Source organism: Hylaeus volcanicus, chromosome 4, assembly GCF_026283585.1.
Source record: "Hylaeus volcanicus isolate JK05 chromosome 4, UHH_iyHylVolc1.0_haploid, whole genome shotgun sequence".
Taxonomy (NCBI): Eukaryota; Metazoa; Arthropoda; class Insecta; order Hymenoptera; family Colletidae; genus Hylaeus; species Hylaeus volcanicus.
Window position 1 is genome coordinate 14,265,464 of NC_071979.1, and position 27,857 is coordinate 14,293,320.

The 27,857-nt window shown below is 34.0% G+C and overlaps 3 protein-coding genes across 5 annotated transcripts; 2 read left to right on the forward strand and 1 right to left on the reverse strand.

Moving 5' to 3' along the window:
• The first annotated feature begins 408 nt into the window (after positions 1-408).
• LOC128874532 (UNC93-like protein MFSD11) lies at positions 409-8,355 on the forward strand. 2 transcript variants are annotated; one of them, XM_054119348.1, is made up of 3 exons: positions 409-646; positions 798-1,142; positions 5,751-8,355. In XM_054119348.1, the coding sequence occupies exons 2-3, from the start codon at positions 1,050-1,052 to the stop codon at positions 7,026-7,028; spliced, it is 1,371 nt and encodes a 456-aa protein (XP_053975323.1). In that variant the 5' UTR covers positions 409-646; positions 798-1,049; the 3' UTR covers positions 7,029-8,355. The 2 variants fall into 2 exon arrangements, with proteins under 2 accessions (XP_053975323.1, XP_053975322.1); XM_054119347.1 differs by having other exon boundaries at positions 409-1,142.
• A 138-nt stretch (positions 8,356-8,493) lies between these two features.
• LOC128874535 (dynein axonemal heavy chain 3) lies at positions 8,494-24,333 on the reverse strand. The gene is made up of 12 exons (XM_054119353.1): positions 23,739-24,333; positions 23,232-23,458; positions 22,876-23,145; positions 21,998-22,360; positions 21,716-21,926; positions 21,319-21,546; positions 17,428-21,252; positions 16,982-17,287; positions 11,628-16,667; positions 11,313-11,470; positions 10,441-11,209; positions 8,494-9,612 (listed from the first exon to the last, which is right to left on the reverse strand). The coding sequence occupies exons 1-12, from the start codon at positions 24,330-24,332 to the stop codon at positions 9,316-9,318; spliced, it is 12,288 nt and encodes a 4,095-aa protein (XP_053975328.1). The 5' UTR covers position 24,333; the 3' UTR covers positions 8,494-9,315.
• LOC128874531 (microspherule protein 1) lies at positions 10,290-27,732 on the forward strand. Of its 2 annotated transcripts, none has more exons than XM_054119346.1 (7): positions 10,290-10,296; positions 25,323-25,453; positions 25,721-26,093; positions 26,341-26,541; positions 26,670-27,089; positions 27,186-27,401; positions 27,495-27,732. In XM_054119346.1, exons 2-7 carry the CDS (start codon positions 25,338-25,340, stop codon positions 27,582-27,584), a joined length of 1,416 nt encoding a protein of 471 aa, XP_053975321.1. In that variant the 5' UTR covers positions 10,290-10,296; positions 25,323-25,337; the 3' UTR covers positions 27,585-27,732. The 2 variants fall into 2 exon arrangements, with proteins under 2 accessions (XP_053975321.1, XP_053975320.1); XM_054119345.1 differs by lacking the exon at positions 10,290-10,296 and adding an exon at positions 25,129-25,248.
• The last annotated feature ends 125 nt before the right edge of the window (positions 27,733-27,857 follow it).

The window sequence follows — 27,857 nt, forward strand, 5'->3', positions numbered from 1 at the left end:
TTAATAGTAAGGGAATTATTCTTATAGTCAAATAACTATACGTTATCATTTCAATTATTTTTACTTTCTCAGTTAAATTATTTCTATGTTAGTTAGTATTTTAAAAATAACAGAAATGAATAATAATTGAATAAAAAACTTCTAATACATTTATTATTATAAATGCCTAAATGATATGTCTGAAATAGCTTCTTCCATACAGAAGTTTTATGTATGGGAACTAATTTATCTTTGTTCAACTTTGTTTATCTTTTGTTTGTCATTCGAACCTTTTTATCTAGTAAAAATTTGTTCACCTCTGGTAACGTGTATATGCGTTACATCTTAGTGTTTAAATAGCGCGCGCTAGAAGTTGGTTATCGACGAACAACATAGGGTATTTTTGTTCTAAAATATGCAATGATTTCTATACATATATTGAACGTTTTCGTCGAAAGGAATCGCACGATACACTTTCAACCCCGTATACAGATTGGAAGACCTTTAAAAATAGAAAGATGTTTAACTTCCATTTAAAAAACTCAAAGTGACTTCCAAATTCCTTCAACGACTTTAATTAGAAAGAAAGTATCGCCACCATGTTATGTCCTACCTCGAAATCATGCAACATGTTTTTTCTATTATTTAAAAAAGAATAGATATCAAGGTGATTTGTTTCCAGTGGGATATGTTGTGTGTTTATGTGCATATGTGTATATAAGTATTTAATTTTACCCACAAATAAAGCAGATAACACATATCGATTTTCGATATTAATTCTATCGCAATGTATCTCATAATCGATGTCTATTTTCTAGGTTTCGACGATGACTTCAAATCATGGAATCCTGTATGTGTAAGAAGTGATAAGAGAGGGAGGGAAGGAGGCATTATGCACTGTTGGCAATTACTATCACTTGATGTTTTTAGTTTTACTCATATAGTTACCATCTGTTCATTGAAAACACACGATTGTGAATAGTGACATACATAAATGTGCGCGCGAAAGACGACACTGTAACGTTCTTATTATTTTTGCCGATAGAAATATATTATTTAACGTACTCATCATGACGATAGATAGGAATATGGTAAATGTGTTAATATTGAGTTGGGGCTTCATGCTGGTATTTACAGCATTTCAGACAATGGGCAATATTGAGGTGAGTGCGAGGACAACACTACACTGATACGAGTTTTTGACAAACAATCCACGTGAAATGTCAGGCACTGATTTTGAATAATTTCGTAGATAAGTAGGGAATCGAGAAATATCGAACACCTGTTCGACAGTTTGTGTGAACACTTAATAATTAAAAATGTTTAAAATGTAAAAGTTTAACTTTTTCTGCTTTTTACCGATCTACGAAATTTTATTCAAATTTTTTCCCGATAAGATACGCATATGATATATTGGTTGGATTCTTTTACGCACATGTCTACATATTTACATATATTACGTGTTTTAATATTAAATGAATTTCAGTGAAAACGAAACAAATTAAGTATACTATTGTATGTATATAATATTTAATTGTGTTGTACATTAATTGTTTATGTATATTGGAAATAAAATTATAAAACATATAAGATAAATATTATCTAAACTTATTATAGTAAACTTTAAGTTTAATATTTTGTTTCAGAATATGTACAAATATCAAAGGAACATCTAAAAAGATAACAAATTTAATAGAAAATACTTTCATATTGAAAATATACTAAACATTCCTTGTTTTAATTAATTTGAACATGTTTCTATAAAATAAATTTGCAGCCATTTAAGATTAAATGAATATTAAAAATTGTTAGTTGCAGTTGTTGAAGATGAAATGAATATTAAAAATTGTTATTCTCCTATAATATTGAGGTGGCTTGTAATTTTTAATCTGCTCCTTGAATTAGTTCATAGCATGTACAGAAATAAGTAGCTATAGACAATAATGATCCTTCGATAGAATTTATAAAAGTATTTCCCAAAACTCCCACTTCCGTGTGAAGGAAAAGGACAAGCTTAAACATTCTAAGAATGTTTTTCAAATTATTGCATATTCATCTAATGCTATATAATCAAACTCAAAGTATATTCTTTATTATCTTTATAATAATGTATGTGATGTTTATGTACAAATATTTTACATTTTTATATCATGTTATTTGGTTGCTTGATAATTAGATACAAGGAATCAAAACGCTTGTAGTAAATCATGAATATTTCAACACCAAGGATGACCTTAGTTGAACAAAGAGTTTATATGTAGTGACTCAAATAGACTAATTATACAATAGATTACAAGAGTTGAATATAAAATACTGTCTCTAACCATGTTGTTATCAATATTGTTTATCCATTAGTGTTTTTAATATTATGGTTTATATACATTGTTTCTGTTGAGTTCCCGAAGAAAACCCAGAAAGTGGGTTGAGACATTTGAAATATATATTACGAATTACTATGCTTTGGATACTCTAATAAACATTACTAAGATATGTGTTATTAAATGCCTGTACACAGCATGGTTTATTTGCTGGGCCTGTTGATATGTTGATGTGAAAACTTGTACATCAATGTCACAAACATTATTCTAGAAACAATAAGAAATGTATTTTAAGTTTTGCTTCATTTAATTACAATTACATGGATACAATGGATTTTCAAGATACCATTAAGTTAATCTATGTTATTGTCTATAGTTCATGAAAATTATGTGGTTAGCAAAGTGCTAAGAAAAGTTTATTCTTTATCATACTTAAACAAATCAAAAACTTGGGAAACTGTGTCTTTATTAATCTAATTTATTGTTTAGATTTCCTATTTTTCAACCACTAAAAGCGTGTTTTATAAAAAAATATTTAGAAAAAAGCGATCCATTTGGCTATAATGGCATCATCTATAATTTTATAAATTTTTCTTCAGACCCTAGCAATAGATTACAAGAGTTCGTTAAAAAATTTGTTAAAACCAACTATTTTTTTCATATTCATAATATTTGTTTACATCTCTTACAAGGGAACTTACAAAATGAAAAACTGGCACGAACGAATTACACCTGTCTTCTGACATAGATCTATTAAACATTTATGCAAAGTTTCATAAAAATCGGATGTATCAGTTCGCGATGTTCCCTTGTTAGTTATTGCACATTAAATTAGTTAAATAATTTCGTCCACAATTTTAAAGATAGTTTTCTCCCTTTGTATATGAATATCAATCGATACAAAGAATTCAATGGTCTTTCATTGCTTGTTATTTAGGTTTTATCAAAGTTATTTATCTCTCTAATAAACGTGGTTAATTTTTTTATTTACCGTAAACGAATAATTAATATATAATGTAATTTTTGATAAAATCCAGTTAATTAAAATTGGTGACTTACTCACCACTAAAGAGTTATCTATCAATTCTGTTTTCTCAAGTTATATACCTGTCAGATGGTAGTTCTTCGTGCAAAAACAAATCGAAAATATACAACAAAATTTTATTGTATCATCTTCCGTTATCGAGAGAAACAAATTCGAAAATCCTGTCGGACATACATACACTTGACTAGTGCAGTTTACAGCAGAGTTGTGTTATGCAGCAATGTGAGAGCATTTTGGACAATTATTCTAATAAAATTAACCTTGAAAAGTAATTATTTTATCTCTATTTACAAACCCATCCTAACCAAATACGACATATATATATATATATCGAAATACGTTACGTCAAGACATAAAATTAAAGATCTATTCCAGATAATGAAACAACTACTGAAATATCAATTACGAAAATACTGAAAGTAGATTTTATATCGCTTGATATCTATATCACATTGTCAATACATCACAGAACTATTAAAAATATATATTCGTTTCGAATTAATTATTATATAACGAATTCAGTGTCAAATTGTTTTCCTACATGTTTAATAATATGTAATAATTGTGGATGATTGAGTCCTTCGTTGATGATCTCGAGTTCTATATTGTATCTGAAAATATTTGATGTTTAGAATTCTATTTTTAATTTTTTATCCACTGTGTGTCAACAATAATATAAGTCTTTGTAAACTCTGAATAACGTTTATCATTAGGAATATCGTAAAATAAGAAGTACACATGAATAGAAAGTGATTAGAAAGCGTAGCAGTTGGCTCAACTTTGTTATTCACTAACACTTCTTGATCTATTTCGGATAAAATTAAACGATCTCTAAAACATTCTTTGAGAAACGACGAAGACAGAGTAATTTTAGACAGGGGAAACTCTTCTCGGAATCTTTGATGTTCGTCTCCCTGTATTTTCAGATTAGGGGTGGTTCTAAACAAATTAAAGAAATGGTTTTCTAATGGCGCCCTGCCCAAGGTGTTTCTGCGTTAATGTGATTTATTGTAATCTTGTTAAGTAATTGCCCTCATACAAAATAATTAATGAGTTATGCCTATAAACAATGCCTACAAAACAACCGAGTGTAAATCACGAAAGAAACTTTTGAGACAATCTTATATATGCTTCGCAACAGAGATGGGCAAAACCCTAGGCTTCGAATAAATTTGAAATTTGCCGATGTGTTTGTCTAGTTTCCTTCTTTGGAAAATGTTTGAAAGAGGAAACGAGATAAACATATCGGCAAACTTCAGATTTATTCGAAACCTAGGGTCTTGGTCATCACTGCTTCGCAGCGAAGTGCTTAGAAGCGTAATGGTGCGTAATGGCATTGAGCTCTATCCTAACTGGAGTGTGAACTCCTGTAGGAAGAAGTAGAGGCGACGGAGGTCCGAGAGAAATGCAAAATGGGTGGTTCCTGTATTATCCTATAGCAAATTTATTTGTAGAGGGGGAACAAACGTACGCCGTAACATAACCTACCCGAGCATCGCTGAGCATTACATAGCTGTAATAATTCTATTTTCAGATTCTTTTCCGCATAAAATTGGATAAATACAATATAAATTGAATTGTGACAAATAATAAAATTTAGCTCTGTACCAAATTGTATATACAGAGTGTCCCAGGAAGTGTTCGGAAGGTGATTTCAAACAACTTTTTCCTTAGCGAAAATGTTGTCCGAGACTTCGTTAAGCAGATATTATTAAAAAACACCGACCAATCAGAGCGCGCGTATACCGTTGGAGCGGCCGTGGTAGCGTTGAGCGCGGCCGCCTAACGCATAGCCTACGCTCAACCGGCATACTCGCGTTCTGATTGGTCAGGGGGTTTCGCTTAATATTTCCTTAACGAAACCTTGGACAACATTTTCGCTAAGGAAAAAGTTGTTTCAAATCACCTCCTGAACTACCCCTTTCAAGGTGTTACACATTTTTGGGACACTCTGTATTTGTATGATCTAAATTATGGTATGTAAATTATGTATACTATTTCCTTATTATGTCATTATTATTAATGTTTCTATTGTTTTATATATAAATAAAAAGGAAATAAAGTTCAAATCTGTACATAATTAATCTGTAAATAATTCCTAGTGCCACGAAATTCAAACAAAGAGGAGTCTGTTCTCCCTCCACACATAAATTTGCTATAGGATAGTACCACTGGAACCACTCATCTTGCATCTCTCTCGGACCGGCTTCTATCTCACAGTTCGCACTCCAGTTAGGATAGAGCTCAATGCGTAATGGATGCATTCAGAAGATCAGTGCTTCCTTAGCAGCTTTGTGAGCGCTCACAAAGTGGCTTCGGGAGCGGTGCACTTCTGGATGCATCCAATCTAACAATCATTTTTATTGGGTATTTAATTTAATATTACATTAGATTTCTTCTCTGTGTAGAAAACCGTGCTGCAAAGTATTCGGAACGAAGATCCAAATTTCACCGGCGAGGCTTACACTAGCTTAGCGATAGTTTATGCCGTGTTTGCCTCTTGCAACTGGTTAGCACCGTCTTACATCTCCGTGACAGGACCACGGGTTGCCATACTTACTGGCGCTGTCTGCTACGTCATTTTCATAGCGTCTTTCCTCTGGCCACACAATGCTCTCCTCTACGGCACATCATGTCTTCTAGGTCTCGGTGCCGCTTTAATATGGACAGGACACGGACAATATTTAACCGAGAACAGTAACTCCGAGACGATGTCCAGGAACGCAGGAATATTTTGGGCGATTTTTCAGACCTCGATGTTCATCGGTAACCTTTTCGTCTACTTTATGTTTACCGAGTCCGAAATCGATCGCTCGACGAGAAGAATTGTCTTCGGTGTACTTACCGGTTTATCAATTGGAGGCACATGCGTTCTGGCTGTTCTGAGGAGGATACCTCAGAGGCTAGAATTGGGAGAAGCTGAAGGTGTTTCCAGCGCTGACAAGGAACTTCACATGCCTGAACCGACAAAAGAGAAACCGTTGCTAGTCGCTTGGCATGCGTTCACCGATGCATTTAGTCTCTTCCTCACGTCGAAGATGCTTTTATTGTCTTTGACGTTCGTGTACACTGGTCTCGTATTAACGTTTTATTCGGGGGTCTACTCGTCGTGTATCGGATTCACTACAGCAATGGGTAAACCGCGTAAAGGGTTAGTTGGCCTTTCTGGAATTTTCATTGGAATTGGAGAAGTCTTCGGCGGCGCTCTGTTTGGTATTTTTGCGTCTAAAGTGTCTCGTCTGTTCGGCACATGGACAGTCGTGATCATAGGTTTCTGCGTACATTTGTTTGCCTTTATCACCATATTTTTAAATTTACCGAACGACTCGCCATTTAAGGACACCGACAATTTAGGATATATCCAACCTTCGCCAATTTTAGCAATGGCCGGAAGTCTCGCATTAGGTTTCGGTGATGCTTGCTTTAATACTCAAGTGTACGCGGTACTAGGATCACTGTTTGTAAAAAGGAGCGCTTCAGCTTTTGCACTGTTTAAATTTTGCCAATCGGTGGCAGCTGCGGTAAGTTTTGCTTACAGTAGCGAGGCGAGCCTTTACATACAGCTTCTTATATTGACGATAGCGATCGTTATCGGTACGGTTGCGTTTTGTTTTGTTCAATATCTCATGAAAAAAGAACGAACTGAAACACCGTCGGAAGTCGATCCAACGCTTGTTGCGGATTAAGCAACGAAATTTGCCGATTACGCCGGAAAACAATTTATCAAATTGATCACCTATCCCCGGATTTACACGGAAGATTAGTTCCTCAGAACATGATGTCATAAGAATTCACTGAACAAATATGCGCGCGGCGTAAATTTTCGTTTTTGACAGTTTTTATTTTTAAAAAACCGCGAAAAAGCGATATCGTGTAGAACAAGCACCGCGTAAATCAAGGGTTAGAGTAAAATACTCAATACTATGTAGAATTTACTTCATTCATTAAGGGAGAGGTACTAAAGGTAATATTGTTTAAAATAATGAGAGTGTTATTATTGTACATATGTGTATTAAAATAACGAAACGAAAGAGCAATAGAAACTAAAATATTGTCAAACTAATTGTGATATTTGTCCTTCTAAAAAAATATTCCGATATATAATAAATTCAAAATTATAAAGTACAAGGAGCTTTAATATTGCTCAGTATTTGTATGCTCGACGCGTGAAGAAATAGAAAATGCTCGTCTCGTTGTCGAGAAGACATATTTTTATATCTTTTCTACGAAAATATGTATTTTAAGCTCTTCGGTTACGTGAAAGTGTTATATGTTGTTCCAATTTCTTAAAATATAATGTTGATAATGAAATGTGATCGAAACCGAAAGATTAAGTATTATATTACAATAAGTTGACAAGAAACATTAGTGCAATGCAATGTATCATACTGTATCATACTACTTTGAAGAATTGGTCTCAGAAGCGATCCTCCTGAGGGGAATGCAGGCTTCAGTCCTGATGAGTGTTATGGCACTTATGGTCCTGATCATTCCTCTTCAAAGACCAAGTGAGACCAACTCTTACGGAAAGTAAAAGTAGTGCATTCGCTCGAATAGCTCGAAAACAAGGATGGATTAAAGTCCTGATTTTAAGACAAGTGGCCCCCAAACATTACGTCTCGAAATGTTGACTACGATACTTAAATACAAATGCGAACGCAGAGTCAGTTTGACCTATGATGAAATCAATTCCTTACGAGTTCCAACGGGTATTAAAATGTTTCAAAACGTCGTTTGTGTTAGATTTTTACACGAATACATTTTTAAGGTATTTCATCAATACTACTCATGGTAACTGAACAGGATGTTTTCGAAAACATAAAATTTACTGATGTTTTAGACTTATCTCCAAGAAATTATGCACAACAAATGTTTAAATATTAATGCTTGTAAAAACAAATTAAATCTTCTTGAACTTCTTTTCCTTTGTTGTATCTTGATACAACTTTCGACCAACGAATAAAAGTCAAAGAACTGTTTATTCGTTATTCGTTAAATAAAAATCAATAAGGGTTATGAAAAAAATGGTTATACGTTGGTTATATTTGTTACCTATTGTTTGAATAAAATTTGTAGTTTAGAGGTCTAAGAGATCTTAACCCAACGCTGATAAAGAAATGAAACGAAGACTTCTTAAATAATAGCCATAACAATGTAAATACACATTTGACAATATGTAACTTTGTCTTCTTTCCTAGTCCTGTTTCCAATATAGGGAAAATGTACTGAATCGAAAGGAGGTCATGTAAAAAAATAAATATACCGTTTTACAGTCAATCAGTTGATTTTCATTCTTTTTTTGTTTCTCATTTTCAAGATATTCGACCGTGTGCATTACTTTTCAGCCTATTCACGCAAGGACCTCGGGCACCCGGGGGTCCGTGAACTCTTAAAAGGCAAAAGAAGCATATTATGCAAACGAAGAATTAAAATGCTTCTAATAGTAAGGTCTTACAGTTTTTAATAACCTTTTGTACACATGTACTTGCTCGAACAAGGATTTTTTCCATTAATTTCATTTAAGTCGAGAGTACAATTTTGTAGCGTCAAACCTAAACGTGCCTCGCTCAGCGCCTACATCACTAAATTTACAATCATCCAGTTTTTTATAAAGTTTTATTAATACCGCTTTGTATTTTTAATATAATCATTATTTTTTTATACAATTTTTGTTAAAAGTAATACAAAATAATAAAATTGCGTAGAAAATATATTCATACTAAATTAGGACAAAAGATCTTTTGCACCAGGAATCAAGAGTGTGTTAATGTTTGATTAACTTGATATGGGCCGGAGTTTTATTAAGTATTGATATACTTAAGAGATAGAGAACGCGTGTTCGCAAGTTTGTCTGAAGAGACGGGAAATAGAGTATCAGAGTAGATAACCGGTATGAGGGGTTACTGCCTCGATAGCTTTCAATGGCCTGCTGAATTTACGTCTACCGTAATCATCGCAATATATTCCAATAGTTTAATCATCTAGTTGACACAAGGATGCTGTTCCTCTCTTGATCCAATGGGATTCGTCAATGTGCGTCGGAAGCATAATGTATAATACAAAATTTGAAGAATGACCGGTTGTTGCCAAAACACCACGTCTTGCGCTTGTCTTATATACAGGACAATGATATACGAGTTTAACAACAAACTCAGTTTTTATACCTGGCTGCAGCCATATTACAGGTAGAACATCAAACATTATTTTTGGTTTCGATTCGTCGATTCGTTTCAATTCTCTATTCCATCGTGCGCCTTCCAAAAATAAACCCTGAAATTTAAAAAGAATATTTTTTACTGCTGTTTATACAATAATTTGTGTTAATATAATATTAAAAAAAAACTGTTTACATATATTACATTTATCGTGAATATTGCATTTGTTGTATTTAATGCGTGGTATTTTTACTTTTCTCGTGGAACTTTGAAACCATATTTTGTTCGCGTCAGCTCTTGTTAAAATAACATTTTCCCACTGATCTAGCTAATTGTACTTCTTTGATGTTTGATAAAACGGAATTAAATAAAAATAAATCAGTGATTTTAAGATGACCACAACTACATATGAAAAATAGTTCATTTTATAAATTTACAATGTTAACAATTTATTTTATTATATTTCATAGATTACAGGATTTGTTGAAATTTTAGTAATATTTGTTGCTTCCCTCGAGAAAAAGCTAATGCTTACTTAAGCCCTTCCTACCAAACATTAAAAAATTAATGTTAAACAATAACTGTAAAACACATTACTTATGTTTCAGGTTACAATGTCCCGTCAAAATATATAATTTCTCCTAAAAAATTTGTTGAAAACGTTAAAAGCACCACATATTTATCGTGCTTAAGTTAAGTGAGAAACCTATATAAAGGAAAGTAAAATTGATGCAAAAGATTATTGTGGGATTTGATTAGAACGATATCTTATCGACCAGATAAACAGGATTATGGAACTGTAAATATTAATATCTTAAATATCTGTTATTGAAGGTAGAAGAGAGTTTTTAAAGATCATCTATTTTTTCTAATGGCTTTGGATTAATGGATAAAATATAGTTATTCTTCATAGTAACATAAAAGAACATACCGCAGAAATTACCTTTATATATACTCCATGGGATGGGGCAGTATTAACATTAGTTTCAAATGCAGTTAGCTCGAATTCGAAATCTAAATGGTCAATTGGAATCCTTTGTTTGCGTGCATAGTTTTGTAAAACACCCGTAAGAAAAGATTGAGTAAAAAAGAAGCCAGATATCCAAAACACATTTGGCGCATCATTATCTATCCAATTTTGGAAAAATTCCAGCCTATCTATTAAATCATTAACGTAGCTTCCTAATGGCTTTAACGAGGGATACGATTTTTTATTCCAAGCCTCAGGTACTTTGCCAATACTCATGCTCAAGAATACTTCTTCTAATTCAGGAGACATTAGAACTAAACCCTTGATGGCTTTTTGTACATTTGCTAGAGTATCCTTGATTACTTTAATAAGCTCGTTAAATCTAATAAGTTCTTGTCGAAGGACTGTGTTCATACTATTCATATAAAGTACTGGATACTTCTTGGATACTTCTAAAACATTAAACGCTGGCCGCATTTTTGACGAAATATCATCGCATAAATTAAAGACCACCGCATCAATGTCTTTCTCAACTCCAACTCCAATGATATGCGTTTGAGTCACCAGAGCACCTTCGAGTAATTGCATTGATTCTTGATTATCTTTTGTTATATCTGCGTTTTCATGCAAACCATAAACCTCCGGTAGCTGGTCCATTGGCAAGCTACGAATATATTCTAAACACCCTTGGTGATTTGTACTTGGTGGCATGCGATACGTACAACTTGGTGAAAAACAGTACCTATATTAAACAATATTATTAATATAAAAATTAGAAATTAGATGCTTCAAACACACAAATACATATTTCACTAATTAATGTAGTAGAATTGATTAAAACTTACTCTGGGTTGGTGATAACATCAGGATTGTAAAATTGTTGAAGCAATGAATTTAACAAACGTCTGTCTTTGTCATCGGTTACACGACCGCCGTAATTGCATTCGCCCGTCAAATAGAGAAGAGCATCAAAAGGTACTTCTTCATACTCATTTAAGAAAAGCTAAAGACATAATTTATTTAATGTTAAGAAAGATATTATTATTTAATAATGTTATAAAAGCTATTTTATGGAATCTACTTAAATATAGAATTATATGCTTTCGTTACATGTATTTAAATATGAATAGCAAACTAATAATTTGTTTGTCGAGTATTACCTGCAATTGTAAAATACTTATGCGCAAGTCTGATTCATTAAATTCATAAGGTATGTTCCAACCTAATGGTCCGAAATTCCGTCTCTCTTGAATGACTGCATGAAAGAAGCATAAAGAAAAAAGGAGGCTTCTCCAAGCAAATATCTTGCTGCAGCTGTTATAGAATGTCGTGTCTGATATTGGATCGTTTAGATAGCTTCTTAATAAATTATTCTTCAACCCCTTCGGAGGCTCGTTGGTCATCTTCACTCCATTTTGCAAAATGGAAATTGGAAAGTCATTCGATGGATAACTGGTCAACCATAATCGGAATTTAAGATGCGTAGTTTCCGGTAAGATAATTTCGTCACAGATTCTATCTAGTTCATTCATCCAGGAAACCGCCAAATGACAATTCTGAAGTACCACCCACTCGCCGCTTGCAATTCCTGTGTTTATCATATTTGCTGCTATAGGACCCTGGCCTTGTCCAAGCGATATTGTCATGAGATTCTTTTTGGATATTCCGTAATTCTCTGCGAATCTTATTAATCCTGCCATTGGGTCGGACCCAGGTGAAAGAATAAAAATGAGAGGGGTTACATTGCTGGAATCGTTGTAAGACGCTTGAAGATCAAACGTTGGAGGTTCTACGAAAAATTTTCCAATATGATGTATAACGAACATCCGCACAGCAACCACGATTTTGTCCGGCCTTATACACTTGAGTATTACAAGCTTCTTTAGACTTTCGGTTTCCTGCTCAAACGGGTGCGGAAAAGGATTTTCTTGAGGATTCGACAAGTCATAATAGGTCTTCCACTGTGACGTGCGCATCTGAAAGGATTCTTTCAATTTCTCAAGTCCACGCAAGTTGGTAGCTTTAACTACGTCAGACCAAGACCTCTCCGTCAACCAAGACGGGTCAGGATTGGGATATGGATTTTCCAAAGCTACACCGCCTGTTAATAAAAATGTCCAAAGATCTTCGTCTACTTTTGCAGCAGCGCGTAATAAACCAATGCACAAAACGAAAGAAAATATTAGTTTGTCCTTCTCGAATAAAGAACGGCATACATTTCTGTAAATACTAGCGGTAAAATACTCGTTCAAGCTTTTTATTCGACTCGTTAGAACTTTAGACTGTTCGCTATTGGCTATCGCCATTACATAAAGGTGAATGAACCATACTAAAGAATATTGATACATAGGATCGATATTTGTCAATTCGGAAATGCAAAAGAAAAGAACAGAACCATGCTCCGAGACAGGTTTATATCCATTACGAGCGTGATCAATTTCTATCGCTGTTTTAGCAGCTATCTTTTGCTTTGCCTGAATATCTTCTGATAGTATCTTCGAAGTCGATAATATTGTAATCGCCGTTTCATCCTCGAGAATGTTACCTTCTGATGCGGATAAAACCTCCAAAATTTTATTTTCGATTTCTTCTAGTACCTTCCTGTTGTTCGCTTCTTCGACGATCAATTGATTTTTCCTTTCCTCGAGAACAGGTAATTCTTTGGCAACAACGATACCTAATAACTGATCTTCGAGTCCTTGGGGAGTAATCATAAAATTCAGCAACGTCACTTTCACCACTACCTCTGGCAAATAATGTGGATTTCGTAAACGTGTCGTGATATAGAATCGAAAATCGGAATTGTATTCAATGACATTTTCTCCGAATTTCATATACAAAATACCACGTTCCTTGTAGACGTTTTTGAGAAGCACGGGTTCTAATATCGCATCTATTTCTTCCAAAATATTTTCCAACAAAATAGGAATACCGAGCTGTATGGAAGTCTCCACAATTTTCACGTAATTTGGATCAGAGAGCTTAATGACTATCAACTTGTTTTCCCTTTCCATATTCTTCACCCACTTATTTGCCTGATTTTGCGGATCGATCATAAGCGGCCATCGCTCAGCGTTTTTCACGATTATGCCATTCTCCACGGAATAATTATCCGCTGGTAAACCATAAATCGTCCACGCTCTGATTTCCACTTGTCTCCCTAAAACATCTATCAAACTAAATTTTGCTCCACAGGGGATCCCAGCTTTCATACAAGAGGAATGCCATTGTGCGATTAAACTATTTCTATATTCTATAGTGAAAGCTCCCAAATAAGCAACCACACCCGAAGACAATAAAACGTCTCCGATAACGTTATATAGACTTTCGCCTAGTGCAACGGCCGTATTACTCCATCTATTTTTTTCTCCGCTTAAGCCACCTAGCAGCTTTTCCGCTCTTTCCAGTTTCTGCATGCAATAGGCGATCTGGTCTTCGAGTTTCTTCTTTTCCCTCATGCATTCAGCGAATTCGTCATTCAGAGACTGCAACTTCTGAGTAACTTCCTGAAGAAGGGCTCTTTTAGCGTTCAGCGCTTCCATTTGCGCGGCGAGAGCAGCTTCCGCTTCCGCGAGCATCGCTTGTTTCGGTTTGACAACTTTAATCACGCGATCGTACACCTCGATGGCTCGCACCCACTTGCAGAGACCCTCGCAAGCAGTGGAAACCTTTTTAATGGCTTCAGGCTGGAAACTTCTGTCGTTTATAAATTTTTCGCGGATCCGTTTCATGTATGCCGGCGGTATGTTGTCTTTATCGAAGTTTTTCAAACTCTCGAGGAATTTCATGTCGCCAAGCACTCTTATGGAGGCCGGCCAATAGTCTTCCGTAACCTGACCAGTTGCTGGGTCTTGGACTTTCTCAGGTTTCACTCCTTTCAAAACGCAAACAGCTTCCATTACCAATCTCACGCCCGCTGGTGGACTTTTCATGGACCGTACGATAGTGATGTCAGCTGGTTTCAAGGTGTCCAGTGCCGCTAAAGCAGCTTCCAATGCGGGTGTAGCCTCAGCCAAGTCACTTTCACAGTCGTCTTTTATAGCTTGCGCGGCAGCTGCCGCTTCATTTGCTAAAGCTTCTTCGGCGGCGACGACTTCTTTCCTTGCTTCTATGTTAATGGTGTCCTGTTCTATCTTGATCATCAGTTTATTACTCAATTCGGATTGGGCCAACAATTTCGGTTGTAACGCTTGCAATTCTTCTTTCATTACAGCTATCTCACCTGCTGCGAAATCTAATTTCTCTAAACCTGTCTCGTATCGATTTTGCTGCAAAGTAATTTCATCAATTTTCTGATCGTACAATGTACACAGCAATTTGATTAGCTGCAAGAAACTGGTTGGTGTCGTATAATATCTCCTACCTTGAGTCTTAAAATAATCGTCGCTAGCCCGAGTAATGCTTGTGTGGAAGTTCTTAGAAATATGGACACATTTTTCTCGTAAGTCCAGATCGATGTTTAAATTTTGTAACGACGTTCGTGCTACCCTTTCTAAAGCGTCTTCTGGCCAGACGGTGTACCAATCAATGGTACAACAATTAATTAGAGAAGGGAACATTCTCAAACGATTTCTGAACGCGTTCCCTATTGGTGACATAGTTATAATCAAGTGTAAATTCTTTACGATTCTTTCGAGAAATAAGCTATAAAGAATCATTGGCGTGATTTCACCTCTTTTCCCACCAGCCTCGCGTCCAAGATTCGTCATTTTATCTAAAATCTCAGCCATCTCCTCGGTGTTGTATAAATTAGGTATGTCAGCAGTGTTTAGAATCATATTTACATCTTCGACGAAAGTTTCTTGTTTGATCTGATGATCGCCGAAAAGAAAGACAGTGGACTTTCCATCGCAACCTACGCGTAGCAATAAATTCTTCATGTCTTCTCGCCATTCGGTGAATCCATAGGTTCTCGTCATTTCTATTTGATAAATCAGATATTCGCACATACTGGTTGCTAACTTGGCGCAAGAGCTTCTACCCGATCCGCCTATCCCTACTAGAAGCGCGTGACCACTTTCTTGTAACAGTATTCGCGAAATACGAGAAATATGATCGACGGCATATCTAAACAGGACTAAAGACATCGGTGTCTTTGAGAGCATGTTATACTCCATTAAGTAATAATCCATTTTTTGTCTTAAATCTTCTAGATCTGTCACTTCATCATATATTTTCGGGTCAGCATCGGGCTCAATATAATTACCAAAGAACAAATCGTGAATATGAGAACTGTTGATTTCTTTCTCTCCGTCTTTTAACAGTCGAGCGAGTACTTTTTCCAATGGTTGTCGCAATTGATCGTAGCACGTGAACTGGACCATTTTAAATAAAACCTCCTGATCGATGTCATCCACTAATCTATCATGGAACACTCTATATACTTCATGAATCCATAGTCTGATCAACTTGTCCGGATCCTGCATTCTGGAAGCTGGCACCAGAAGTATACCTTTGATAACACGATTAAAATCGCGTAAATTGAAGGTATAATGACTTTTCGCTGGGGTAGGCAAAAAATTTTTAATAGCAGCAAAATATATGTCCATGGTAGCTTGCACGACCATTTTTCCCAATCTCGAGACTTCTGGAAGAAAACCTTTCGCAAAATGCGATTCGAGGATCGCGGAGAAAATTTGCATCATTGTCGTTTCTTGAAACAAATCGATGCCAATTATATGCATGTGTCGAGTCAACCTAGGTGTGACTTCGTTCGAACTTCCTCCGGGTGGCAGCATGGCACAAATTAAGAACATGTCCACCAAGTGTAACATTGTCGTGTCGTGTATGTCGAACCAATGCCCATGGTCAATCCATTGACGAATAAGTTCTATTGGTGGCTGAGCGCCGTAGATTTCTTTCTGTGGCACGCTTAGGTCATCGACGAAAAGTATACATTTCTTCCCCATCGGCGGACCGTAAACCCCCTTCCTTCTACGATCCAATCTGGACATCACCATTTCTTGAGTTTGAAAAGCAGTAGTACAAGCACTGAAGTTTATAACATTTTCTATGTATTTGTCTCTGTTTAATGATTCCAGATAATCTAAAATGACAACGGACTTCCCAGTACCGGTAGGTCCCACAAATAAGACAGGTATCGTTCTATAAAGCAGGTTCGTTAAGAAGAAATTCTGGATGATTACTTCGGTAGTTGGTATGATCAGTCGGCTAGATTTCACGTCACTTAATAAAGACATCTAAAACATGAAAACAAATGCCAAACCTGTGTTATTTTAAGTTTACAATAATACAAACACGTAAGTACATAAATGTACAGTGATATATTATTATTTTATTAAGGAATAAAAAGATATATCAAGAAAAATGTAATTTATAATAATAATAGAAAATAATAAATAGAATAACAAAAATGATTTTTTAAACTTTTGTTCTTCATCATATTCGATAGAAGAGTATGTTAATATTATAAAATTAATCATTAAGCACTTTCATTACTGACATTTGGTTTAGATCAAAAGATTACAATATTTTTGAAATTCCTAAATAATACCTGTAGGGTTGGGTCTGTCCACGATATCCAACAACCATTATTTCTTTTGTCATATACGTAATCATAGACAGTACCCTTATCAGGGAAAAGCTGTTGTTTTGACAATTTAAATGCTTTCGGTCTGGGATGTTCATCATCGTTACCAAGTAATAATTTTCTTAAATAAACATCGAAAATCTTTCTGCTCTCACCCGTTAATGTTGAGCACATCCCCCAAACTATACTGAATAGCAAAATGCATTGAAGCCATACCGTACTGACTTGTGTCTCTTCATCCAACATTGTTGTGAGAAGTCTTGTAAAAGACTAAAATAACAAGTTCAAGTAACAATTATTAAATTAAACTTTTATCTAAAAAACAAAAAATAAAAAAAGAATTGAAAAAGAATCGATAATATGTGTAATAATTACTTAAGAATGATACTAAAAATGTATTACTTATTTACCAGAAACATATGAAGCTCAGACATTTCTATGAATGTTTTACAATAGCGTTTCATGAAAAACAGAACTGCCTCTGTTAACCAGTCGACCAATTCTATGACAAGTTCACACTGCTCGAAAAGTAACTTGTTTTTAAGATATCTTTTATAGGCTTCAAATAATGGATTCCAGCCAAGCTGAGATGGTTCCATATAAATCATTCCACATCTGCTAACAGTAGCTGGCGAAGCATGCTCTAAGTCAGCCGGTTCAAATATCATATTCATTTTGTTTGACATTGATATAATTTCTCCTGACATCAAACAAAGTTTTTTATTGTCATCGAGCACGGTATTCATACTCTCAATCCATATTGCGTCAACAGGGCCATCAAACACAATCCATTTACGATCTACCGAGAAAGATTGTGCAAATTCTCGGAAAATATTAGCCAAAACACCATCGCTCCATTCGTGGGACACTGGATCGAAATTACCATAAAGCTGATCCAGAGTGATAGCTTTCGGATTGATTATTTTATAAACAGTATGAAACTCTCTCATAACAGCTCGTCTTTTGCCAGCTAAATCGCCCAGCGAATCCGCTAAAACTTGATACGCCTGCGTTTTTCCACTTAACGTGCGTCCAACGATCATCAATCCGTGGCGTACCAATAGCATCTCATAAATTTGAACTATCTTCTCTATATACCAATCTGTAGCTATTAGATTTCGTTTTTCTAAAACAATCTTTAGCAAATCTATCAGTTCATCGCGATCCGGTTGTGGTAATTCAATACCCGGGAAAAGGTCTGTGTAGATTCCATTGAACAGGGGAACGTCCTGCGCCAAGAATTTCGGAAGATTCACATCGATGATAGCTCGAAGAACTAACATAGACTCGTTTTGCGTTGGATACTTTAATTTCAAATTTCCAGCGGCAACCAGTACAGTCTTCACAGCTCGCATACCATAATCGTAATGATTCTGCGAGCTTAATTGTTCGGAGCACAGTTTATATGTATGAACTATTTTTTCAGCTAAATTTTTGGCGTCTATGAATCCATAGGAATATAAAGTGATTTCTCCTATCATTGCGTAGTCCGGTACCATCATTGCTACGGAACGAAACAAAACTTTCAAATTATCGGGTAGTTCTTGACGACCAGCGTAACCGGGATTCATCGTTATAATAATATAGCACGTGGGGTCCAATTTTATTTCTGTGCCTTCGAACAGGAATTTCTCTAATTTCATGCTTATAGCCATCTGTATTGATAAAATCTGCTGGGCAATTACAGAAAGTACTTCTAATTCTATTCTATTAAACTCGTCGAAGCAAGACCAGGCACCAGACTGTGCGAGGCCTTTGAAAAATTTACCCATCGCCAAGTAGTCGAGGCCGTCCGAGCAGTTAAATACTACACATTGCTTGGCAACAGCTTTCGCAAGATCTTTTGCAGTTTCTGTTTTACCAGTCCCTGCTGGACCCTCGGGTGAACCACCAAAATTTAATTTTAATGCACCCATTAAAGTTCTGTAACATCGATCGGTCAACGGTGTTATCACCAGTCTTGCCGTATTTCCAAGATATTCAAAAGCATATGCTACGTTTGTTGTAATAATTGACACGGTAATGCTATTATCCAACCAATAATATCTTAGCTGTGATATCCAATCGAAATCCATTACGTTGGTCACCTTCTTATCGATGAGTAACCGAACGACGTCTCGTGCATGCACATCCATTACGATCAAAGCATTTATCGTTATTCTTGCACCTGGGTCTAATTTACCTCTTACCAGGGTAACAGCATTCTCTATTTGAGAATTGCACTTTTCCAAATATTCTGAAGTAGAATGATTTTCGAACGACTCGCAAACTTCGCTAGTCCAGTGGGTCTGACTACCACAAATGACTATTTGACTAGGCCAAGAGAATATCCATTCTTCTCTAACAGTCGTGAAATATGCAATGATGCTTTCCTCAGCGATATCGCGAAGAGAAGTCACCATAAGTTTCTCAACTTGGCTCAACCATCTTTCGACCATACCTTTAGCATCGGCTGGATAGATCTTTCCACTGAAAGGAACGTATTCATCTTGGTCTGACAACATTCCAATAATTTCTTCTTCGCTGGTAAACCGTAATTTGTTTATTCCTTCGAAACATTTCTTCAAGTGTGGTTGCACCCTTTGAGGATCTTTAGTTTCAGAGAGTATCTCAAGAAGTTCGTCGTTTGACAAGAAAAAGAATCTTGGGAAGAACAAGCGTTTCTTCTCAAGATAATCGTTCAAACCTTTCTGAATTTCGTCTAACAATGTATTGCAAAGCTTAAACTGCTCCAGCATCTTTGGCAGAGAAGTTGCATCGAGTACCCGTTTGTTATTGACGACGTATGTCATAATGGCACGCCAAATCTTGTCCATTCTTCGGAAATTATTTGCTTCGGTTGGCATTTGACGCATAATATCTTCGCTACTAAAAATCGGCTCTAAGTACATCCACGTTGCTTGACACGTAAGCCATTGATCAATAATGTCCTGCATCAATAGTAACTTGTCTTCCCATTCTTGCATTTCCCAATCGAAAGCTTTCACAAAAGGGGAGCTTCGCATGGTCTGAGCCTTCAAAGTATGATCGTCCAGTAACACTTGAATGTCGTCCACAGCTGTTAAAATGAAGACGCCTGTCTCGCGGTACGGCGTTAATTCGAACGCTATCTCAGACCACTCTTCCTTCATCTTTATTAAATTTTGCTGCAGAGCGTGTTCTTTGACGGCAGCAGATGCTATTTCTTCGAGTTTATTTATATGAATCGGTAACCCAAACTCTATCATGTCGGAAAGGTTGCTGGTATCCGTAAGCACTATGTCCACGTTAACTATTTTACCGATTTGTTCCCAATGGCGTTTTTGCAATCCAGGTGTACATATGATTTGTAACACTGGTACAAGTTGCTTGAACTTTTCTACCTTCCCACGAACCATTTCTACGATTCGTCTTGCGCCAGGAACATCGGTTAGTTGCCGTGACAATCTATACAAAGTTCGCCAAGTATTTTCAGTTGTTTCGTTGATTTCCTCCGCATTAAGGCCCGCGAAAGGACCGTAGTACCATTTATCGAAATTGGTATGAAAATCTAACGCGGTATGCCAAACGGTATCTAACATATTAACCATAGCAGACATGGCGGGCAAAGGTAAATACGGGCTTAATTCAATATCTAATAAAGACTCTTCTTCGTTAATCTCTTCGGCTTCCTTCCTGATTTCCTCCATTCCTTTAGAAAGTTCCTCGGCTTCCTTTGTCACTTCCGTCATCTCTTCGATTGTTAACACCGGTGGATCCTTCTTTTTAAATTGATCGATTGCTAATTGCATGTTGTGTATTTTTTGTTCGAAAGTGTCTTTCTTTATACGCAGGAGTTCTTCAAGGAATTCTTTTCTCATATTTAGTCTCGTATTGGCTAACTCCATAACAGTTTCCATTTCTTTCGGCCATGTAATGGTGCGAGAGTTTAATTGAATGTCCTCGTTCGTCGGTGGTTGGTAATCAAAAAGGAATAACAGTAATTCGATAGAACGTGCCAATTGTCTCTTCATATTGAACATAGTCGAATCTCGACTTTCGCATAAGTAGCTATACAATTCGACGACTTCTTGCGTTTTTTCGGGCATTTTTGAAATATTTTCTGCTATCGTGTCAAAGTTTGAGCACAAATCACGATTATTTGAACGCAACTCATTTGCAAAGAAATCACAAATTTGCGTGCGAAGATCATAAAGAACTTGTCTTAGCGCATCGTTTACAAATGTACAATCGATTTCTATCATATTGAGAGGAACCTAAAATAAACCATTCTAATCAACATATGACACAGTAACCCAAACAGTTTTCATTTGTACACTTACCTTATTACGAAATATAGTAATTTCTTTTCTAAGCATATCGTAACCCTTTATTTTTTGCTCGAATTCGCGTAGAAATGGCATTGGTTCCGTCATAAAAAATTTATCTAAACTTTTTTTTGCTTGTCCGTCTATAATGTACAATAAATTTTCATAACACTTTAAATAAATTTGTGGACCCATGATATGAGCACTGATAACATCTAATATATCAGTGATTATCCGTAAAACCTGTGACATTTATTAAAGTAATTGGGGAATTACATATTAAAGTATTGCAAATTATTTTCTTCATAACTACTTTTAGTGTTTAATTACACTATACTATTTATCAAATCATATTATTTACATTAAGAATAACTAATAGGTATATTAACACTTATATTAATATTGTTTTCACCTCCTGTTCATTCCGTGATACAGAAAACAAGAAATCCTTCTTCTCTAATTCAGGAAATAACATAGTCTCAATTTTTGGAATTAATGTTGCAACTGTGATGATTTTATCAATGCATTGGGAAATTATCATACGTACTTCTGGAATACTTGGTTTGCAATGTAAATAAGGTGTACCAAGTTCTGGTTCAACTATTATTGTTAGAAAAGGTGGCCTGCAATATGCCGGTAGTAAATATCATTTGGAAAAAAAGTGAAGGCCAACTAAAGACAAGAAATCACTTACTTGAAGAACATGAGATCTTTATAATCACCTTCGAAATTATTTCCATTGCTGTATTCCATAAAAAATTCTCTGATATGATTCAGTGTCTTCATTACTATCATTCGTAATTGTTTAGATAAAAGAGTATTTACACTTAAAAAGTATCTTTCGATCAATGCTGTAGATGCATTATAGTGCTCCTCAACTAAGCAAGACCAAGTACACTTTTTTTCCAGAAAAATTTCAGCAATATCAGCCAACCATTCTTTAATAAGTTTATTCATTGCTTTATCGCATAATAAATTTACTTTACTTTCTATGTCAAATGCTGAAATAGGAAGATTTCCTATGTCTTCAATGCTGAATATCATCATATCTTGATATCTGGAAAATTAAAGACTGTAGTCTTCTTTCATTAAAAAATATCTTAATATTGAAATTTTTGAGGAAGTGAGATATAGTACTATTTTTTTTCCAAAGTACAGTGATGTCTGTAAAGTTATATAACAATTGGAACTCAACTCTTGCAACTTGAAAGAGAAGAAATAGAAAATAATATATAATTTACTTTGTATATTCCTCACCTATCTTAAAAGCATTAAAGTATGTTATGTTGAGTGTCAATGTCACTGTAAGGTCCTCATAAATCCGATTAGAGTAGCCTTATAATGATAAAGTAAAGGATATACAAATTTTACTTTCATATCTTTATCACACAAATCACTGTTGCCACAATAGCTGCTCCATGCCAATAATTCCAGAAAATGATGGAGGTAATCTTCCTGCAACTCAATGAACACAAATTGCTGCAACTTATGATATCACTGTACTTTGCTTTTTGAAAGTAGTGTTGAAAATTAGTTCTTTAGAGATAATTGACGGTAGAATACATATCTTACTTAAAGAAATATAAATCTTGAATATCTATCAGTATTTCATTCCCAATAAATAGATTATGTAGCATGAAATGTTCAGCTAATAATTTAGATTGATGCCAAGGAAGAGGTGCACGTATAATTAAAACTGGGTATTCCACAGGTGATTGTTCAATGCGTAACCTTCTTCCTTCATCAATATCCAAAATAATACAATCAAGTATAGTATACTGAAGATATTGTTTATAAATATCAATAATTTCTAATTTCAACTGTTCTATGTGTTCATCAAAACTGAAAATAGACATTTTTAATACAACAGTAAGACTACATAGTAAGTAGAAGATATTTAAAAGTAGCATGATTATTTGTATATTTACTTTTCTCGATTTCGCAATCTACCAGTAATATATTTCTTTGCTTTTTCAAGTTGATTAATGTCATAATAACTTAATTCATCGTCGGTAATTCCCCCGTTACTTAAACAAATTATCTCATTATCTTCTCTTGTAGCTAATAGTTTTTGTCTTTCATTAATTTCTTTAAATAAAATATCTCTTTGTTCCTCTATCGATATCGGAATTTCTGCTTCAATTTGTCGATAAATCTGTAATTTGAATTCCAACTGATGTTGTAAAAAAATACATATTTATAAAACAAGATAACATAAATTTTATTTCTTTTAGATCAGTATTACCAGCCATATTGGCATTACAATATAACCAACTTAAACTCAATACAAAACTACAATTTATTGTAATAGAAACACAATGATATAGAACCTTGTTACTTCTTTATATTGTTTCTGCCTTTGTAGTACTTCAATAGTACTTCAAATAGGATACTTTTTTAAAATTTTGTTTATATGAATAATAAAAATACATTACCCTCTTTTCTGGTAAAAAGCCTCTTTCTTGCTTCATTTCCTTCAATTTTTTAAGCTTCCCATCTTTTTTAAAAATTTTAGTAACTTGTTCTTGAGCTTTTTTCCATAGCCATGTACCATCAGCTAAATCTCTCAAACTAACAATATTATTTGGTAACCATTGCATACTCTCTTTTGTAGTTCTTCGTTGTACATTTTCTTTATAATTTTTATAATATTCCCAAGGTGGGTATGTAAGATTGTGTTCAAATGTAAAAGACCTCTCCTTTAAGAGCTTTTTTTGTTTTATTGAATTCTTTTTCTGAAGTTGGTATATTGTAGATGTAAATGTACTTCCAACATCTTCTGACAATTTTATATATCTATTTAAATGTTTCTTTGATGTGATTTTTGTCCATGAATGATCTCTTGAACATTTCTGCTTTTTTGTTACTTGTTGACAAGGTAATAATTCTGATGATTCCTGTACAGATTTGACTGTTGGTATCCATGGTATTTGAGTAAAATCTTTATCATGTTTCTTTATATTCATGATTCTACAAATCAACATATAAAGAATATTAGATACATTGTATACAATACATAATAATGGCATAAATTATGGTAGTAAATCGATAAGATACATTAACATTTCTTTACAGAAAATGATTTTATATAATAAAATGCTAGCTCGTTTTGTTTATTAATCATTATATTCATAAAACTATTTCATTATAAACACTAATAATAATTCTTTTTCTACTATATACTATATATAAACAAAAGTACTATTTTTACTTATTAAATTATGATTGAAATGGAATTAATATAAATCATATCACACATTGTTTTGTTAGGAAATATTTTATTTTGACAAATCAGTAAATCTTAATATGCAAAGTATGATCTATTTTTTACATAAATACATTACCTTTGTTTAAAGGAAACTATGCAGAGTATGGTTAATATTACAAAGTAAGAAATGTAATACAGACAAACAAAACTGTAACCATGGTAATAATATTTGGTAATAGCTACGATTTTCATGACTTTTTAGTATTAAAAGAATAAAGTCAGAGTAATTTTGAAATATATTTATTTTCTTTTGATCTAACCTTATTTACATTTTACATAATTAAAACTTTGAATAAAGAATGTTGTATTAATAAATTATTAACTCAATGCAATTTATGAAGTCACAAGTGAATCAATGCCTTGAAAATGTTAACCATAATATTTACAATTTTAACATGTTGTTTGATTTGTTTTAATATTTGGTTAACAGTTATCTATTCAAATTGATCCAAATGTTCTCTTTGAATATCCCTCTTATTTGAACGCCATTATTTAATTCTGATTCACGCCACTAGGCACTTTGTTGAAGGTCCATTAAAATTTAGAGAGAAACGTATCTATGATGATTATACTGTATGCATGGTTTGGAATGCATTAAGTGTCGAAATATTTGTTTATTTAAACTGAATTCAAGTATTAATAAAATTCGGTTGAGAATTTATGTTTGTTAAATTATTGTAATTATTCTACAATTGACTGTATAATGACGTGAATTACTTATGCAGGGTTGTAATTTTTTATTTGCGTTCAGCTAACCTATAAAAGTATGGATATTCCAACTCCTTCGAGTCTAAATCATGGATTTCCTCACGGTAATGATGGATTTTTAAACATACCCATTGAATCCACAAATTTGGATGCGTTATCGACAAAACGTAGAAGGTGCTTATCAATCTTTATTAGTTTTTTGTAAATAAATTATTTTTTCACATTGTACGTTATTGTATACAAATAGAATAACTGTTTTCGAACTATATATAGTGGTGCGAGTTAGTTTATTAATATTAAGAAATCAGTAACGCTGTTATTTTCAATAGCAATGTTTGTAAAAGAGGAAACTTCCATGAAAATCTAATTCTAATTCTAAATGTAATGGAATGTAAAGTTATCAAGATTTACAATTATATTTAATTATTATTATAATTGTAGCTCTTCACGCACAATTAAACGTAGGAAATTTGACGATGAGCTTGTTGAAACAACATTTAACTTACAACCGCCAGCTACAAGTGCAAAGTCTGCCTCTAGATCTAGAACTATTTCAATTTCTACCACTCCAATGGAATGTGTTCCGCAACAAAATGTTCCAAGTCCTATACCAATTTCTGCAAATGTCTCTCAATCGGATAGATGTAATCGACGAACAAGTAGACCTGGTGGATCAAATGCACCAGGAAGAAAAAACAAGAAGAATAAAAACCATTCGCATTCTGTAAATGCTACAAAAGATCTGGGAAGGTGGAAACCTACAGATGATTTAGCATTAATCACTGGTGTACAACAAACAAACGATTTAAGAATGGTATTTGTTAGAATTTTCTTACAAATGTCTAGAATAGCAATTTAGCTCTTTAAAATGATTTGGTAGTATTAAAATTAAAGACAAATTGCAGAAGTATGATAAATACTGGTTCATTAAATTAGAAGAATTTGAATAATTAAACAAATTTGAACTATTTACTTTGATCAGACATTGGTCAGAGTTACTTTTTATATTAATTCTGTGTATAATGTTATAATAGTATACAAAACATATTGGTATGGTATAGGTCCACAGAGGTACAAAATTCTCTTGCCGTTTTACATTACAAGAAATACAACAAAGATGGTATGCTTTACTATATGATAGTGCAGTTTCGAGAGTAGCAGTGCAAGCTATGCGTAATTTACATCCAGAATTGATTGCGAGTGTACAAGCCAGAACTTTATATAGCAAAGCAGAAGAAGATCTCCTTGGCACTATAAAATCGGTAATTAAATTAAGAAAATTTTCTTTATTAATAATCACAATATATACTCTATTTGATTATTATTGTCATTATAATATTTTAACTCTTCTTTTATTTTGTTATACATGGTATTTTTCATTTCTTTGCAGACTTCTCAACCAACTTTGGAAGTATTTCAGGAACTGTTTGAAGCAAATGCACATACATTTTATTCTGCTAGAACTGCGAAAGCTTTGTTAAGTCATTGGCAATTAATGAAACAGTATCATCTTCTTCCTGATCAAACTGCGCAAAGTTTGCCGCGCGGTGAACATGTTCTTAATTTTTCTGATGCAGAAGAAATGATCAATGATACAGAGTTACTCGAACAAAAAGATGAGTTTGTAGATGCAGAACTTGTTACAGTAGATAGAAGAAATAAGAGAGAGATAAAAGTGTTGGAAAATGAATTGTGTAGATGGCAGGTTCTAGTTGATAGTGTAACAGGAGTGAATCCACCAGATTTTGATAATCAAACCTTGGCAATACTTAGAGGAAGACTTGTTCGATATTTAATGAGATCACGAGAGGTAATTTTGTAGATAATTATTAAGTAGAATAATGTATACTAAATGAAATTTCCGTTTTCAGTATTTCTATGTTTAAGTATTTATTTATTCGTTTAGATTACTGTAGGTCGTTCGACAAAAGACCACAATGTGGATGTAGATTTGACATTAGAAGGACCAGCCTGGAAAGTTTCACGCAGACAAGGAACTATTCGTCTAAGAAATAATGGGGACTTTTTTCTTTCTTCGGAAGGAAAGCGACCAATTTTTGTAGACAGTAGGCCAATTCTTGCCGGAAATAAAATGAAGCTTAACAATAATAGTGTAATCGAGGTATTAAAATTTTATTTTTCAATAAGAGATTAATATATATTAATCATGATAGCGCTTCTTTAACAGGACAAATTTTTATATCTTCATTTTTAGATTGCAGGTCTCAGGTTTATATTTTTAATAAATCAGGAACTTATTTCAGTTATACGCCAGGAAGCAGTTAAACTGAATTTAAAGCCATGAACATTCTATTTCATTCCTTAATTAGTACTCGACATTATTGTAAGCAAAATATTGTTTAGTATATATTTATTACATTATACAGGAGCTTTGTATAAAGTACACTGAAATTGTTCAGTTAAGAAAATAATAAATTTTGCTCAATTTCGTATTTTGTAGTTTATATATTTTTTCTTACTAATATTCGTGGTCGTTTACAATAATGGGCGTTAATAATCATACAAACAAAATATTTTATCTCAAACATGGTATTATAATTTTAGGAGAAATAAATTA

Bases quoted from the DNA above. Each gene is read 5' to 3' on its own strand.
- LOC128874535 (XM_054119353.1), bottom strand. From the start codon at position 24,332: ATGCCATTATTATGTATTGTATACAATGTATCTAATATTCTTTATATG. The intron at 16,668-16,981 runs GTATTATTTAGG...TTCATGTTTTAG, and splicing joins GGACAGACCCAACCCTACAG to ATGTCTTTATTAAGTGACGT. The intron at 11,210-11,312 runs GTAAGTTTTAAT...TGTTTAATATAG, and splicing joins GATGTTATCACCAACCCAGA to GTACTGTTTTTCACCAAGTT.
- LOC128874532 (XM_054119347.1), top strand. From the start codon at position 1,050: ATGACGATAGATAGGAATATGGTAAATGTGTTAATATTGAGTTGGGGC. The intron at 1,143-5,750 runs GTGAGTGCGAGG...TTCTCTGTGTAG, and splicing joins AGACAATGGGCAATATTGAG to AAAACCGTGCTGCAAAGTAT.
- LOC128874531 (XM_054119346.1), top strand. From the start codon at position 25,338: ATGGATATTCCAACTCCTTCGAGTCTAAATCATGGATTTCCTCACGGT. The intron at 27,090-27,185 runs GTAATTTTGTAG...TTATTCGTTTAG, and splicing joins ATTTAATGAGATCACGAGAG to ATTACTGTAGGTCGTTCGAC. The intron at 27,402-27,494 runs GTATTAAAATTT...CTTCATTTTTAG, and splicing joins ACAATAATAGTGTAATCGAG to ATTGCAGGTCTCAGGTTTAT.